The sequence below is a fragment of the Alosa alosa genome, chromosome 7, assembly GCF_017589495.1.
Source record: "Alosa alosa isolate M-15738 ecotype Scorff River chromosome 7, AALO_Geno_1.1, whole genome shotgun sequence".
Taxonomy (NCBI): domain Eukaryota; kingdom Metazoa; phylum Chordata; class Actinopteri; order Clupeiformes; family Clupeidae; genus Alosa; species Alosa alosa.
This window is the reverse complement of record NC_063195.1, coordinates 36,321,398-36,337,683: the sequence shown is the minus strand read 5'-3', so window position 1 is coordinate 36,337,683 and position 16,286 is coordinate 36,321,398. Positions and strand designations below refer to the sequence as shown.

The following is a 16,286-nucleotide window of genomic DNA, read 5'->3' as shown; positions in this document are numbered from 1 at the left end:
GATGTCTACAAGTAATGCTTACTTAGAAGAAGTTATCCTTACTTAAGACTTTAAAGTTCTGGTTACTTACTTCCAACTAGTAAAGTTTACTTCATGCCCTCAAGTAAAGCTTACTTGAATCAAAGTTGTATTTACTACTGTTAAATGAGTTACCCTTACTTTGAGTTGTAAAGGGTACTTTATGTTGGATAGTAAAGTTTACTTGCAGAATATACACAAATAGTTGGCACTATTAGATTAGATAACTTTATTGTCATTTTGCAGAGTACAAGTACAAAGACAACAAAATGCAGTTTGCATCTAACTAGAAGTGCAAAAAAAAGCAGAAAAATGCAATGTGATATACAAAGACAGGTGGTGCATAGACAGGATAAGAAATATGCGGTGTAAACAGTAGTATACAGTTGGTTTACAGAAGGTGGTTTAGAGTAATATAAATTAGGTATAAATATGTGCAGTGTATTAGCAGAATAAATATGGATATATTTGGTATGAACCATATAGACATATATGTACAGTATACAGCTATGTGCAGTGTGGTAACAGTACTGTAGTGCAGAAACAGTAACATTATAACAGTAGTAAGAATATGTGTATGTGCAGGATGAATAGTATGAAGAGCAGTAGAAAATGGAATGGCTATATGTGTAATTACAGTATGTACATTTGTAAATAAATAGAACACTATGGGTGGGATAGGGTAGTGCAATTGTCCACGGGGGTGGGTGTCCCCATCAAGGTTTCGTGGTCATGGTGGACACCTCAACAGGCACAGGCAAGGAGGCATCGGGGGGGGCTTAGTTGGTTGGTTGTCACGGGATGCACAGCTAGAGTTCAGTAGGGTGACAGCCGCAGGGAAGGAGCTTCCTCTGAACCTGCTGGTTTGGGTGCAGAGAGACCTGTAGCGCCTCCCAGAGGGGAGTGGGGTGAACAGTCTGTGGTTGAGGTGAGAACAGTCTTTGATGATGCTGCTGGCGCCTTACGCCAAGCATCACTTGCCCTGGATAGCCTTGATGGTGGGGAGTGAGGAACCCGGTGATCGTTGGCCAGTTTTCACCACCCTCTGCAGTTTTTGATTCGTATTCTGGTGTAACCTCCATGTTTCAATCAGTAGTGTTTGAGCAACTGACCTCTGACTTCACATCCAAACAAGCACAACTTACATGTCCAGTTCATTGCTCTGCATTTTCAGTTTTCCAACTGCAAAAAGAAAAAAAGAGGGCAAAATTATTATCAATATGCATCTATTGGCCATGTTTAACTAAAACAGCTGATTAAGTTTATCACATTAAATGTTAATTTAAATTATTTCTCCAGAGACCTAATTAATACTGTTAAGCTAAAAATATTATGATTTGGCAACTTAATTTTTCTCTATTGCTTCAGGCCTAGTACATTTATCACAATAGAATTTAAAATGTCAATCATACGTTGGAATTATATGATGCCATTTTGCACCTCAATAGCGGCACATTCCTTCAAATTCCACACACTGCAACCTAAGTCCTCTTGCTAAATCACAACGAAAGATTTTTAGATAAAAGACCATGGCTTTCTCAGTCAGTAAGGTTATGAGTCCAATTATCCTAATTGTTTTATCAATACAGTAGGAATATCGGCGTAAACCATACACAGTTTAATCTTTACACGCGTTTTGAATCAACTTAGCATGCTAGCAAAGCGTTTCTCATGAGAAATGGCTAGCGTTAGAACTAAACTTCATTAAGAGAGCTCATGAAGACAACTGCTATTGGCAAATTTATACAGCCTAGTTTTAGACCCCAGAAGCCACCACTTCCTCATAGCGTCGATAACAAAAAATATCAAAGGGCTTGAATACCTAGAATATTTGTTTTCTGCTCAGCATGGTCTGAGGCAGTGTTAACAAAGATCTTTGGTGTTAACTTCGCATAGCTGCTAACAGTTTGCAGCTAACTGATAGCAGCTAAGCGCATATATCGGCCACTTAGCAAGTTGAACTTAACATTACCCCAGTTGTTAATGAAACCGAATGTACAGTTTTGCACAAATGCTGTTAGTTCAACCTATACTGTAAACATTTGACACATTAATACATACTGTAAACTTACGGACAGAGCAAGTCACTGGTGAAGCTGTTACACTCCCATCCCAAAGTCAGCCACACCATTACCACTGCCGACCGTTGGCTGTGGAATCAGAATGCTCCCTCTGCAACTGTGCGCGGCGTGTGCACTGCGTGAGTCCAGTTTACTCAGGTCTGAGTTGTGAAGCTTACTCGTGTATCTCAAGTTTTAGACCCCATTGTTGCAAGTTCGGCACATTACTAATGTTACTCTAGTAAGAACACTAGGTCAGCCTATAGTAAGTAAAGTATACTTGTGTTACTGCAGTAAGATGTAGTGTTATTTTTTACAGTGTAGCGTCTGAATTGCATACATGGTTTTTTGTCTTTATCTATGTAATATTGAATGTTTCATGGTACCTTTGTGATTTTTAACTTGTACTATGTTTGTTGATGTATCAATGTTTATTCATAATAAAAAATAAAAATAAAAAAAGTGACGTGAATGACGCGGAATGATGATGTTTTCACTCGGAGAAAGGTTTTTCCGAAGCCCATGAAGGTAACTTCAACAAGCCTCGTCCCTTGAGCTTTAACAACTGCTCCAAGCGTGTAGATGTCGCCGCGTCATAGTGGCAAAGTGACGCATGCGCAACTCACATCTGCACTCGACTCACATCGGGTAGCGACAACGTTTAAAGACTTTGGGAAAGCAAAGTGGGTTATACAGCCACTGGGTGGGTGACAGCCTCCACGTTTTGACTGATGATCGTATACAATATAGCCTACACTGCGCTGCGCTATGTCAAGATACGGTCGTGGTAAGTTAACTCCCAATGCTCTAACAAAGTGACGTTAACGTTAACGAAGCCGAAACATGATGAAAAGAAAAACGGATAGCAGCCTAGAGTACAGCTAATAGCGGTTGAGTTTGCACCAGACAGCTGATCTGTGGGAAACTATATAGGTTACTCAAAGTTGTTGATGGACTGACAGGCTAGCAAATTAACGACACATTGGCTGTAAGGATGTAACCCATTCTTTCACACAACCACACGTCACAGACCACTTGGAGGTTATGGTTATGGACGCTTGTCCAAAGCGACACATAAATACAAAACAATATAGCCTAGGCCTATTAATAGGCTAGGCTACTTACATTTAACAGGGCACAAATTAAAGGGGAACTTGGCAACTATTTGAACGTAATAAACCCGTTTAGAAATCATTTGGATGGTTAAATGACCTGTTCCGGTGAAAATGGTGACTTTTCCCGCTGCCCCTAGCGTCCCCAGGCGGAAAACCAACCTTGCAACATTGCGACAACCGTCCCGAAAAAGAAAAGTGAGAAACAAGAAACTCGTTTTAAATCGTGTTTCTTACTTTGTAACATCCACATTGTCTGCCAAACTTCTGCTAACCGTTTTGCTAGCTTGTAAACAAATCCATGTGCTTTATCGTTACCTTTTTCCACAGTTTGAAATAGCATAATGCACAATTTCTCCAGTAGAGGCGGAAATCCTGCCAAGTTTCCCTTTAAGATGTTGGTCAGACTATAATAAGGAGAATATCAATGATAAACAACAATGTCAATTCAATAGTCTCTGTCATTCCGTGTCAAATCAGGCAAAATCCAGGAGGTTGCAGCACCGACTCCGATTTTGCATCAGTGTCATGGTGCCCTTAATTATACAGGTTTTGAAATTAACTATATCACAATGATATTACATTTTTAAAGTCAGACAAGTGAGTGTTTAATGCATACAGTTTTGGTTGTATAGATTTTAAGGTTTTGTTGGGTATTTGACATGGTTGCTAGGTATATGACATGGTTGCTAGGCTGTTGCTAGGGTACTTGAGGTGGTTGCTAGGCTGTTGCTAGGTTAGTTGTGGTGGTTGCTATTAAGCTTCATAATGAACAGTGATATTGAGAAGCATAAAAATTACACATGAACTTGGAAATTAATTGGTTTAATGGACAACTATCCTTGAGGGATCAGATAATAGTTTATTTTTGTAAATTGTAAATCAGGTTTATAGGCCAAGTATACTTGCATACAAGGAATTTGGTCGCTGCATTTATCCCATCTGTGAATTAGTGAACACACAGTGAGGTGAAGTACCAGAGCAGTGAGCTGCCTTTCTACAGCGGCGCTTAGGGCAGCTTAGGCGCTTGCTCAAGGGCACTTCAGCCATGGATGTGGGTGGGGGAAGTGGTTGAGCACTGCTCTCCCATGGTCGGGGATTGAACCGGCAACCCTTCGGTTCCAAGCTCAAAGCCCTAACCAGTAGGCCACGGCTGCCTCCGTGTTTTTTTAAAACCAATGTAAAGTCCATCTGAGTTGACAAGGTCAATGGAGGAACATTTTACATTCAAAATGACTATTGCATCCCGGTGACACCCAACGACCTAAGCCACCATCACCTCACGCCCTGCCCCCGTCTGACGCCTCCTTGCCTGTGCCTGTTGAGGTGTCCACGACTCTGGCAACCTTGATAGGGACATCAAGGAGGTGGTCATCCTCCAGCCCCCACCCCCACACCCCCTCAATACCAGTGCAACACTCACCTCCATTATCACAGGCTATCGTACCCCCACCATCACTGGATATTGCACCCCTCCCCCACATGGCGATCACGAACAATGAGGTGACAACGACCTCAGTCAACAGCCATCAGACACACAGATCCCAGATGCACCCCTCCCCCTCCCCTCCCCTTACACCCCCCATCATCACAAAAGATCAAGTGAGAGCCCAACTAAAGAAGCTGCGCATCAATAAAGCAGCGGGGCCTGACAGACTGTGTCCAAGGCTACTCAAGGCCTGTGCTGCTGAACTGGGGGAGCCACTGAAGCACATCTTCAATTTGAGCCTACGCCTTGGACAAGTTCCATCACTGTGGAAGACATCATGTCTCACCCCTGTCCCTAAGAAGCCACACCCTAGTGAGCTTAATGACTATAGACCTGTCGCTCTTACATCACATGTCATGAAAACAATGGAGCGACTGGTCTTAGGTATGCTCAGACCCCAGGTACGCCATGCACTAGACCCGTTACAGTTTGCATACCAGGAGAAAGTGGACGTGGACGATGCCATCACTTATCTTCTACACAGGACACATTCTCACCTAGACAAGGGGAAAAGTGCTGTGAGAATCATGTTCTTTGATTTCTCAAGTGCTTTTAACACCATCCAACCCCTCAGACTGGGATACAAGCTCTTGCAGATGGGTGTGGACGCTCACCTGGTAACCTGGATTACAGATTACCTGACCCGGCGACCACAGTTAGATCAGACTGAAGAACTGTCTCTCTGACACTGTGATCAGCAGCACCGGAGCGCCACAGGGAACTGTGCTCTCTCCAGTCCTGTTCACCCTGTACATATCTGACTTCTGCTATAACACCGAGTCATGCCACATGCAGAAGTTTTCTGACGATACTGCAATTGTGGGGTGTATCAGGAACGGGCAGGAGGAGGAGTACAGGAGCCTGGTGGAGGACTTTGTGCAATGGTGCAAACTCAATCATCTTCAACTCAACACTTCAAAGACCAAAGGAGATGGTGGTGGATTTCCGTGAGGTCTAAGCCCACTCTGCTACCAGTCCCCATTAATGGGGTCAATGTGGAGGTGGTAAGCACCTACAAGTATCTGGGTCTCCACCTGGACAATAAACTGGACTGGTCAGCCAACACTGATGCACTCTACAAGAAAGGGCAGCGCAGGCTGTACTTCCTGAGGAGGCTGCGGTCCTTCAATGTGTGCAGCAAGCTCCTCAGGATGTTCTATCAGTCTGTTGTTGCCAGCGTCCTCTTCTATGCAGTGGTATGCTGGGGAGGAAGCACAAAGAAGAAGGATGCGGGGCGAATTGACAGGCTGGTAAGGAAAGCTGGCTCTGTAGTGGGAGCTGAACTGGAGTGCATCACTTCACTATCTGACAAAAGGACCCTGAACAAACTGATCAACATCTTGGACAATGAATGTCACCCACTCCACAGCACTATTGTTAAGCAGAAGAGCCTGATCAGCTGGAGACTTCGCTCACTGCCTTGCACAACAGACAGACTGAGGAAGTCATTTGTCCCCAGGGCCATTGAACTGTTCAATGCTTCACTTAAGGGAAGAGGAGAGATAGACTTCTCTGCACAGTCTGTCTGCCTCTTCACCCCCTCCATGTTTGGATACTGTCTGTCCACTAGCCTCTTTTTACCACTGTCTTTCTGCCTCACTGTTTGCGTGCTATATTAGCACATTAGCACATATGCATAACCCCTCCCTGCATGCCACAGCCGAACTGTGGCCACACTTATACCTTTTCTTAAAATAGTTATATATATAGATATATAGACTTATTCTTGCACTGTTGGACCTACTCATTTGCACTATCACCATGACCACTATCACCGTGACACTCACTCACTCACTCACACAGAGCACCTTACATTACCTTACTATGCACAGAGAATCACAGGCTCAGTCCCTGCCTCAGTCATTGCAAGCGCCTCTTGATTGATTAATCACCACTATGTGGATACTGCTTTTAGAATTGATTTAGATTAAGTGTTAGTATAATTTGTAATATTAGTATATTTAGTATATTCTTTATCCTTACTGCTTAGTTGTGTTCTTATATTATATACTTTTAATTACTTTTTCTGCTGTTAGTGAATGTGTGTGTGTTGTCTGTATGCTACTGAGACCTTGAATTTCCCCTGGGGATCAATAAAGTATCTATCTATCTATTGAACCTTCACAAATACCAAGGGTAACAGGCGACTCACATGTTCCTCTTCAATGAAATCCATCACCTTGGCAGATATACAGTGCCTATAAAAAGTATTCACCTTGGATATTTCCCCTTTTACTACTTTTATAAATCAATTTAATTTGTCCTTTTTTAACAATAATTTACAAAAATCCCTCTTTAATGTCAAAGTGAAAGCTTTGGATATTAAATACGCAAAAAAAAAGTGCATGTTGTGTGTGATGTCTGTATGCTACTGAGACCTTTGCATTTCCCCTTGGGGATCAATAAAGTATCTCTATCTATCTATCATTATTCATTAAAAAGTCTGACGGTGTTGACTAAAACTCCAGACACAAGTTCAATCAACACAAAAGTACATTAAAACATTTACAATTTGTAACGTTTGATACTGATGAAATTATTGACTTAACTGTAAATTATTATCATTATGATACATTTTATATTACTTTTACTTATTTTTAAGGTATGTTAAAGTGAGGAGACCTGCTGTATTTGTTGTGCATGCTTTGTTGTGCTATCCTTGTCCTGATTAAGATTTTTTGTCGTTTTTTTCATGTTTTGTCCCATATCTCAAGAATCACTAAACATGTATTTTAGTTTGTGTGAGTTAGTCTACACAGCTATGAAGAAAATTAAGAGACCACTGCACATTTTTCTGATGTCATATGAGTTGACAGTCATATTCAAATTTGACCTGTGCAGTCAGGTAGCAGTAATTATAGGTCTAGTTAGGACTGCAACGATTAATCGATTAGTTGACTATTACATTAATTGCCAATTATTTCGATAATCGATTATTCGGTTTGTGTCATTTTATTATAGAAAACACATAAACATGATCTCATTGAAGCTTCTTATACTTGAATACTTACTCCTCTGACAGTGAACTAAATTATGGTGTGTGGATAAAACAAGGCATTTGAATACATAATCTTGGGCTTTGGGGGAAAAAAATTATCGCCATTTTTTAATTATTTTCTGGCATTTTATCGATCAAACAACTAATCGATTAATCGAGAAAATGTTATTACGTACCTTCTTTAGGGACAATGGGGCCTAATTTTGCAGAAGTGATGTTTTGGCCACAATCAGCGTTGTATTAACTTTTCTATGTGTTTGTTACAGAGACTAAGGTATATGTTGGTAACCTGGGCACAGGTGCAGGGAAAGGAGAGCTAGAGCGAGCGTTTGGATATTATGGGCCATTGCGAACTGTGTGGATTGCTAGGAACCCCCCAGGGTTCGCCTTTGTGGAGTTTGAAGATCCCCGGGATGCTGAAGATGCTGCCCGTGGCCTTGATGGCAAGTACGTAAGTGGTGGATTTTCCCTCATTTGCCACCATGGTGATGAGACCCTCTCACACACATTCAAATATAGTAGTACTGTGAAGTGTTTTGCTCTCATAGAACACTCATCTTTAGGCCCTTTTGCACTATAGGAACTTTTTGCCATTCCTAGAATCCCCCCATTGTGTATGTTCGTATATGCTTACCTCGTGCTATCAGCTATTGTGCTATCAGGTTTGCAAACATTCATTCACAACAGCTCACATCCTCCACCAAGATAATTAATTAAATAATCAGCTGGATTTTTATACCTGGATAGACCTAGTAGTTTCTTGATCACGGTGTATTTTTCACAATAAACTAATTAAATTAATTTAATAAATGATTTTATTGTTCAAAACATCAGCAAGAGTAAACTGTTTCAACCATATTGTTTCAAAATGAACAATAGTAGCCTATAAACGAGGCAACTGATTTGCAATGCATGCTGGGAAGTAAACAAAGCTGAATTACGAGGGAACCTCAACGTGAAATGGACACTTCCATATCTGAACACAGTTCCGGTGCACAGTTCCGGTGCACCACAAAAATCAGCCCCCGTTATGATGACAGACTTACTCCTCAGACTCCACCAAGCGCGCCGGGCTTACCCGGTGCAGGGGTGCTTAACGCACCCCACTTTTCAGGGTAAAAAAAAGGGCAGTTGTTGACCACAACACCGACACGACATCGCACAGTGGTTCCCAAATGGGGGTACGTGAAGGCACTCCAGGGGATACGTGAGATTTTAACCCTTCAAAGCCGATTGACGTAAAGTGCGTCAAAAAACACACCCTTTCTTCTCTGTTACATTGCTCCGCAATTGTTCATAGCAGCGAGAAGCCTTTATTGCGTGACAGCAGAAGTGGGGCTTTCCAACGAGATCACGCACGTTAAAGTATGAAGAAAAAAAATAATGAAATTAAATCAAATTGCATCATATTTACAGTCTCTGCGTTCACCTGCGCACCCATTACTCTCGTTTGAATTACTCGCAAACCCGTGAACGCATATGGCAAGCATATCAGATAAAAGAGGAGACATACTTGGTACCAAAGGGCTATCCATTGGTACCAAGTATGTCGATCCTTCTGGCTTATGAAAACAGACGAAGTGACTGCAAAATAATAACGTCATGTACAAAAAACAACTGCACACCCATTACTCTCGTTTAAATTACTCGCGGACCTGTGATCGGATAGATATGCCACGCATGTCAGATGAAAGAGGAGACACAGAGCTATCATTTGATACCAAGTACATCCTTCTGGGTTATAAAACAGACGAAGTGACAGCAAAATAATAACTTTATATAGCTCGGCTTACCTCACGTTTTTCTCTGTTTTTGTGGCAAAGCATGTTTATAATCCAACGCTATTGTGTGTTTCTCTATGGCAAAGAATGTTCATAATCCGGTTTTGAGATCCTAGCAAATTCCTGCATGGCATTCAATTCAAGGCTCTCACATTGCATCCCAATTTGTTCGACAAAGAAACACCTTTTTTGCCTTTACTTTGTTCATGGCAATGCAGTAAAAAGTTGTAGAGAATCATGAGTGCAGACAGGCACACACAGGCTTACACGTAAACTCGGGTCAAGTTAGGTCAGATCAGTTTGTGTTACAAATATGGAGCGCAGAAAGGTCATTTTTAATCACTAATTAATGTATAACATGATTACAGTCAAACACAAAGGGAACAGGCACAGTTGGGTAACTAGTGTCGTTTTCTTACGGGGATAAACAGTGACCTTTTACGCTAACCTTCAAAATGTAGCAAGTAGGTTACGTGCAGATCTTTTCATCACAGTCATTGACAAGGCTTGGCTACGTGCACAGGACAGAAAATGGAGATTGTGATCATTATTATTGTAGGCTATAGACTACCTCCTTTATTCCTTGAATGGAAATTTCGGTTATGCTGGTGTGTCTGTGTCTGCCAATATCAGGCGCAGTTTATTTTAGCAGATTATTAATTTAGAACTTGTAGCCTAGATTAATTCACTCTGTGCGTAAAAAGACGCTACTTGCAGTCCAATCAGCTTGAATGAAACCACCCGAAATCACTACACAGTACCTAACATAATGACAATTTTTGTTAGTCTAATAATAATTTTAAAAAAGAGTCTATCTTATATCGTAATATCCCACGTGAAAACGTGCGTGAATAGTTGGCCTCTGGAATTTTCAAAATTGTCTCGGGGAACCCAGCCCGAAACCAGCTTTTTTTTTTGCACCCCCACTTTCAAACTCGTTCCGGCGACGCTGGACTCCACTGATGATGATATAAAAATGCTACTTAATAAATCCTTCATGGAACGTTCCTAAAGGTGATTTTATGGTTGACAAAAATAAGCAGTAAGACATAAAGGGAACGTTCTGGGGACATTCAATAAAGGATCAAAAATGTGTCCTTGATATAACAGTCAGAGAATGTTCCCTAATGGAAAACAGCTGTAAGATGACGTAACAGGAATGTTCCCATACATTGACTAATCTGTGGCGGGGCGCCACAAAATAAAAACCGGCCGACACACATTAATGTTCTATGTTGTACTATTTAAGATAAGATAAAATCCATTCCATGAGCTGCGCTTTAAGCACGTAGCCTTTCCTTGCCCTGCTCCGCTCTCTCTCGTAAAGAGCTCGCTGCCCCCACCTCTGCATGTGCGATTGCTGAAGGATTGTTGTTGCCACATAGAAGCATTGCATAGAAGACTGCGGGCTAAATTGCTATTAAATCCGTTTAGCATAGTGACTGCGCAAAATTGCTGCACAAATTTGTTTAAAACTGCTGCATTAAAGTTAGCTCTGCTAAGGTCTTATCACAACATAGGATGTCGAGTTTAGCATGCTTACTTGTTTGTCAATTTTGTTACTCATGCAGGGCTCATTTTATTGACTCTGACACTGAATGTTTGCAAAATCCCGATGTAAATGGAAAAGTGTTTTCCAAGACTCAAAAGTGTTTGTCGCAAGAAGAAGTACGAACCTTTATTTTAACTAACTACGTAGAAAATGTTATGAATTGCATCCACACATCAGCAGCCTTTTAACGGTGTTACAATTGCAAGGGTTCCCTCACGAACATCTTAGGGGCCGTTTACACGACGCCGGTTTTTGTGAAACCGGTGAGGTTTTGTTAACGGTTACGCCTTGCTTAGCTTACCTTAGCTTAACTTATGTTAACTAACTACATGTTAGTGTTTTCTCCAGTAGTGCTCAGACCTAATGCAATGCGTAGGCTAGGCATTTGAAATTTCACATAGCAGTCACATACCTTGAAAATGAACTTTATTAGTTTAACAGTTGAATTGAAAAGCGAATTGTCTGTAGTCTCCTTATTTCATGCGACTGCTTAACAAACTGTTTCAACAATGTTTCTTCATTGATTCTTCAGAAGCGTGAGCTTCTGCACGGCCGGCGCCATCGACTGGTCTGGCATATGCACTACAGCACATTTAGCCGGTTACACCTCTGTGTGTGCACGCAAGTTTTTCTTTACCGGTGTCGTTAAAGGTGTGAAAGCGGTAAGAGAAAATTCACCCGGCGGTTTCGTGTAGACGTAGCCTTAAAGTGACAGGCACTCAATTACACCTATATACTACCAAGACAAGCTTAACCCCTTCCAAGTCATGCTACTGCCACAAATTCAATCACACAAAACACAAATATACAAAACAATATCTTTTGAGAAGGCCCCCAGAACGTCTTCTAAAGGTTTATTGTGTGTGACCTTCAGTAAACCTTTAGTCACACTTTTTTTCTATAGTTTGGCTGGTCCTGCGACTTATAGTCAGGCGCGACTTATAAATGAAAATATATATAATTGAACATGTTTTTAAATGTAAAAAAAATGTTAATTCATATTAACTGAAATTAACCCTATATGAAACATTACCGTCTACAGCCGCGTGAGGGCGCTCTCAAATGCAGTTCTGCACACTTTCAGTCAGAGATTAGTGCTTGCAGTATGCCTGAAACACAAGTGAATATCTAAATTCTGAAATTATGGCTGGGATTCTATTTATAGCCGGCCCTCAGATTCAGACAAATAAAGGCCAGTTATAATTGCCTACATTGTTTCGATTTAACTCATAAAAGAGCTGCTCTTAATATTTTATATTGTTGGTTGGTTTAATATTGTTGCCAATGAAAAGTCACTGTCCTACACCATGGGTCTGTTCGAAACGGGAAAAACTACTGCCTTTTAAGATATCTAACTAGGAAGTGAGGCAGCAAGTTTTAAAAAAACAAAAAAACGCTGAAATCACCGATGTGGAAGTATTTTGTTGTTCATTCAAGTCAATTAACACTAACTTACCCAACTTAGCAAGTGAATAGATGATCTAGTTTCAGTCGAAAATTACCTTACATTGTGCATATTCCATGAACACTAACCTTGGGTCTCTTCGGAGTGTGCTGAAACAATCAAATTATCATTCTGTGTTGTTTCATTTCACTATGTTCACGCCTATGTGTAAAGATGCCCTGCCACACGTATTTCATTACTTTGTGGTAATGTCTGAAGTTCTGCCATGGACATTTTTTGTGGAAAACATGCTTTGGTTACCTTGTTTCAAGCCATCCTAGCGTGGTATTGAAAGCCTGCATGAAGACTCGGCTCGATTTGCGCCAGTCCTCATTAATATTCAACGAGCTAAGCTGCTTGACTCTTGGCTAACAGCTAGTAATTTTCGTCCATAACATGACAGCCGTTATCAACTAATTTTAGCTTCATGGCATGAACTTAGCTTGGCTAGCGAGTGCTAGCATTGTCCAAATGTGCATAAATAAAACCTGCTAGGCTAGCGAGTTCATTAAACCTGTATTGTTGAAGTTCTATTTGTGCATAGCGCACAAGTCCGTTGACATTCGGCCATACTTGCATAGGCCTACGAAAACTGTCACAGAGCTAAATGAATTTTGTGGGCACGGTCTCAACTGGGCGAGCTCATGAATAGTAATGAGCTCATCAATTCCACGTCAATCTGAAGAGGTTTTGCAATTGGCCTAATTTCTCCGCTTATTTCTTTTCATTGGCTAAAGCTGACAGAGGAGTTAGCTGTTCATTTTCACATTCACGACATAGCACAAACACATATGGACCTAACATGTTTAAAAAAAAAATACAAGTAAAAACGGTTATGTGTGGCAGGGCACCTTTAATGTTTGTTCTGTTTACAACTTTGCCATTGGAACTGTTTTAAAATGAAATGTGGTTTCAAAATAAAAGCCCCGGAAAACAGAATAGGAAAAGGCCAAAAAAAAAGCAAACGGCATAAGGAATGCATTAATAGTAATAATTGAAAATCAAATGAAATTGTGACTTTAAAATCAAAAATTAAATCGAATCAAGGATTTGGAGAACCAAGACAACCCTACTCACAATATTTGAATTCAATTTCAATTTAATATCACTTATAGAGCGCCAAAATATTACACATGTCTAATGGCGCTTTACAGAGTGTTAAACAATCAGAGAAGGCCCATGAGTAACAGGGATGAGGGAAAAACTCCCTAGAATTGGGTACATGTAGGATAAAAACCTTGAGCAGATCCACGACTCAAGGGCCTGACCCATCTGCCTAGGGTCAGTACAGAACAGTAAGGTCTGTTAGGTGTAGAGAAAAGAACATGTGTTTAAAGCCACCTGAGGTGTATGTTACAAAGATGTGGGATGGTTACATATCCAGTATGATAATGCATGAATCTTATTTAGTGTCAGAAAGTTCAAAAAGTCCAGTGTAGGAAGTGAATTGTCCAAGGGACTAGGAGTTGTCATAAGGCAAGAAGTGGGTCGTTAGGCTGCCAGGAATCCAGGCAGGAGGACAGCAATAGGCGATAATGGGGCAGTCGTAAGAAGGGACTTCAGTTGAGATAAGTGAGATGAGGGCCAAACAAAAGGATGGCTGGTGACTGGTAATGGTATACCTCACAAGTGAGGCAAGGGGGAAGAGAGAGGGATATAGAGCGGGTTAGTATTACTATAAATAAAAATGGTTAAGTAATATAATTGGTACTAGTGTTATACCATAGTGAGAGTTAAGAGGGAAGTGGAGAGAGGGGAGAGGAGGGGTTTTACGGCGTGACGCATGAAAACTCCATGACAGCGCTATGCTATAGCAGCATAACTAAGGCATGGTGAAGGGTAGTCAACACCAGCGCAGGTATGGTCAGTGACCACCGTCGCACGCATGATTGGGGTGCCAGTCACACAAGGACACAGCAGGGTGGTCCATTCAAAAAAAAACCTGAGGTGGTTGAAGTTCCACACTGCACCATACCTAACTATGGAAGGCACTAAAGAGGTATGTTTTAAGTCTAGACTTAAAAATAGGGATGGTGTCTGCTAATCAAATAGAGGGAGGGAGATTATTCCAGAGGAGGGGTGCGTGGTAGCAAAAAGCTGCCTCCTACTGTAGTTTTTGAGATAATCACTACAAAGAATAATCACTTCTATCTCTCTCTCTCTCTCTCACAATCTCTGTCTCTGAGCCTGTGTTCTCTTTGTTCTTTGTGTTTCATAATGTTGTTCTCCACACTGTTTTTTGAGTGTGAGGGCTCATACCACATTTTGATTTTGTTATTTGGGTAACGCTTTAGAATAACATGTGCTTATTAGGTATTAACAGTGCATAATAAGCAGTTAACAATTCATTACTAACAGTTAGTTAACTGTTGTTATCCTTTAATAACATTGACTAACTGTTAACATGCAGCTTGTAAGTGTTAATAAGCAGCCTTTTAAGTTACTTACAAGCATATTTGTTAACAGTTGTAAGTGTTAACAAGCAGCTTGTTAATGGTGTATAAGACAAAGAGGTGGATAACTAATACGCTCACAGCAACAATTTTAAAGGTGTATTTCTCACAGCTAAACCAAGCTAGATGGAGAGATACAGTATATAGAGAGATAGAAGGTTGGGCTTGTTGGAACTATAGGCTACATGGTCCTCGCTTTAGATTGGGGGGCTGCAAAATTTACTACAAATAGGTAAGAAAGGTCTTATAAGCGTATTAGTTATCCACCTTTTTGTCTTATACACCATTAATAAGCATTAACAAGCTGCTTGTTAACACTTACAACTGTTAACAAATATGCTTGTAAGTAACTTAAAAAGCTGCTTATTAACACTTACAAGCTGCATGCTAACAGTTAGTTAATGTTATTAAAGGATAACAACAGTTAACTAACTGTTAGTAATGAATTGTTAACTGCTTATTATGCACTTTTAATACCTAATAAGCACATGTTATTCTAAAGCGTTACCGTTATTTGTTATGTAGGATGGCTAATTAAACATGCCTGGAATGCGTCAATAGTGTTACTTTTTTATGATGGGGGTACGTGAGCCGAGTCAGGATGTAGAGGGTGGTCCGCAGGGAAAAAAGTTTGGGAACCGCTGGTCTAGCAGATAAACTGAAGATGAAGACTCCAGAAGGGTATGGCAGGGACTACAGATGATCACTAGGTACAAGACTAAACAGACAGCTCAAGATGTAGACCCCCAGCTCCCAGATAGGCTTAATGAATTTTACTGCAGATTTGATTGCCCTCGACTCGACACAGCCCCTGCATAGGACATTTTCAAAATGTGATGTCTTGTCTGTGTCCTTTTTGCAACTAAATAGGAGATTTGCAGATTGTCACATTCTGTTTTTATTAACATTTTACACAGTGTCTAACTTTTTCTGTTTTGGGGTTGTAGGAATGTCAACAACAATCCAGCCGTTTTAGCAACTTTTATGCGGGTACCCGGCCCGTTGCAAGACTCCAGCTCAATGCCAACAACAGAGCGAGCTTACCTTACCAGCCTGTTCAGTCACCCAGCAAATACACAACAACTCCCCCCTTCCCCCCCAACGCACACACACACCAAACCCACACACCAACCCCCCCCATACACACACACCATTTCATCACACACAAAACATACCCCCTCCCCACACACACACACAGGTACACCCCTCCCGAACACACCCCATTACCACACACACACACACACACACACACACACACTCACACACACCATTTCATGTAGTTTCTTGACCGTCAACGTTGACCAACAGGCCCTTTCCAGTCGGGAAAAATGCATTCAGTACTTGGCAATATCGTGGAAAACAAGAATGTGTATGTCGTG

General features: G+C 41.1%; 1 protein-coding gene across 3 annotated transcripts in view; it reads left to right on the top strand.

The window, feature by feature from the left end:
- Window positions 1-2,718: 2,718 nt before the first annotated feature.
- srsf7b (serine and arginine rich splicing factor 7b) overlaps window positions 2,719-16,286 on the top strand; it is a 65,661-nt gene continuing 52,093 nt past the window's right edge. For all 3 annotated transcript variants that reach the window (XR_007194107.1, XR_007194106.1, XM_048248257.1), the window contains exons 1-2: window positions 2,719-2,865; window positions 7,944-8,124. Coding sequence is in view for 1 of the 3 variants with exons in the window: in XM_048248257.1 (XP_048104214.1) it covers window positions 2,847-2,865; window positions 7,944-8,124 (200 nt within the window). In the remaining 2 variants the exon portion in view is untranslated. The remainder of the gene's footprint in view (window positions 2,866-7,943; window positions 8,125-16,286) is intronic.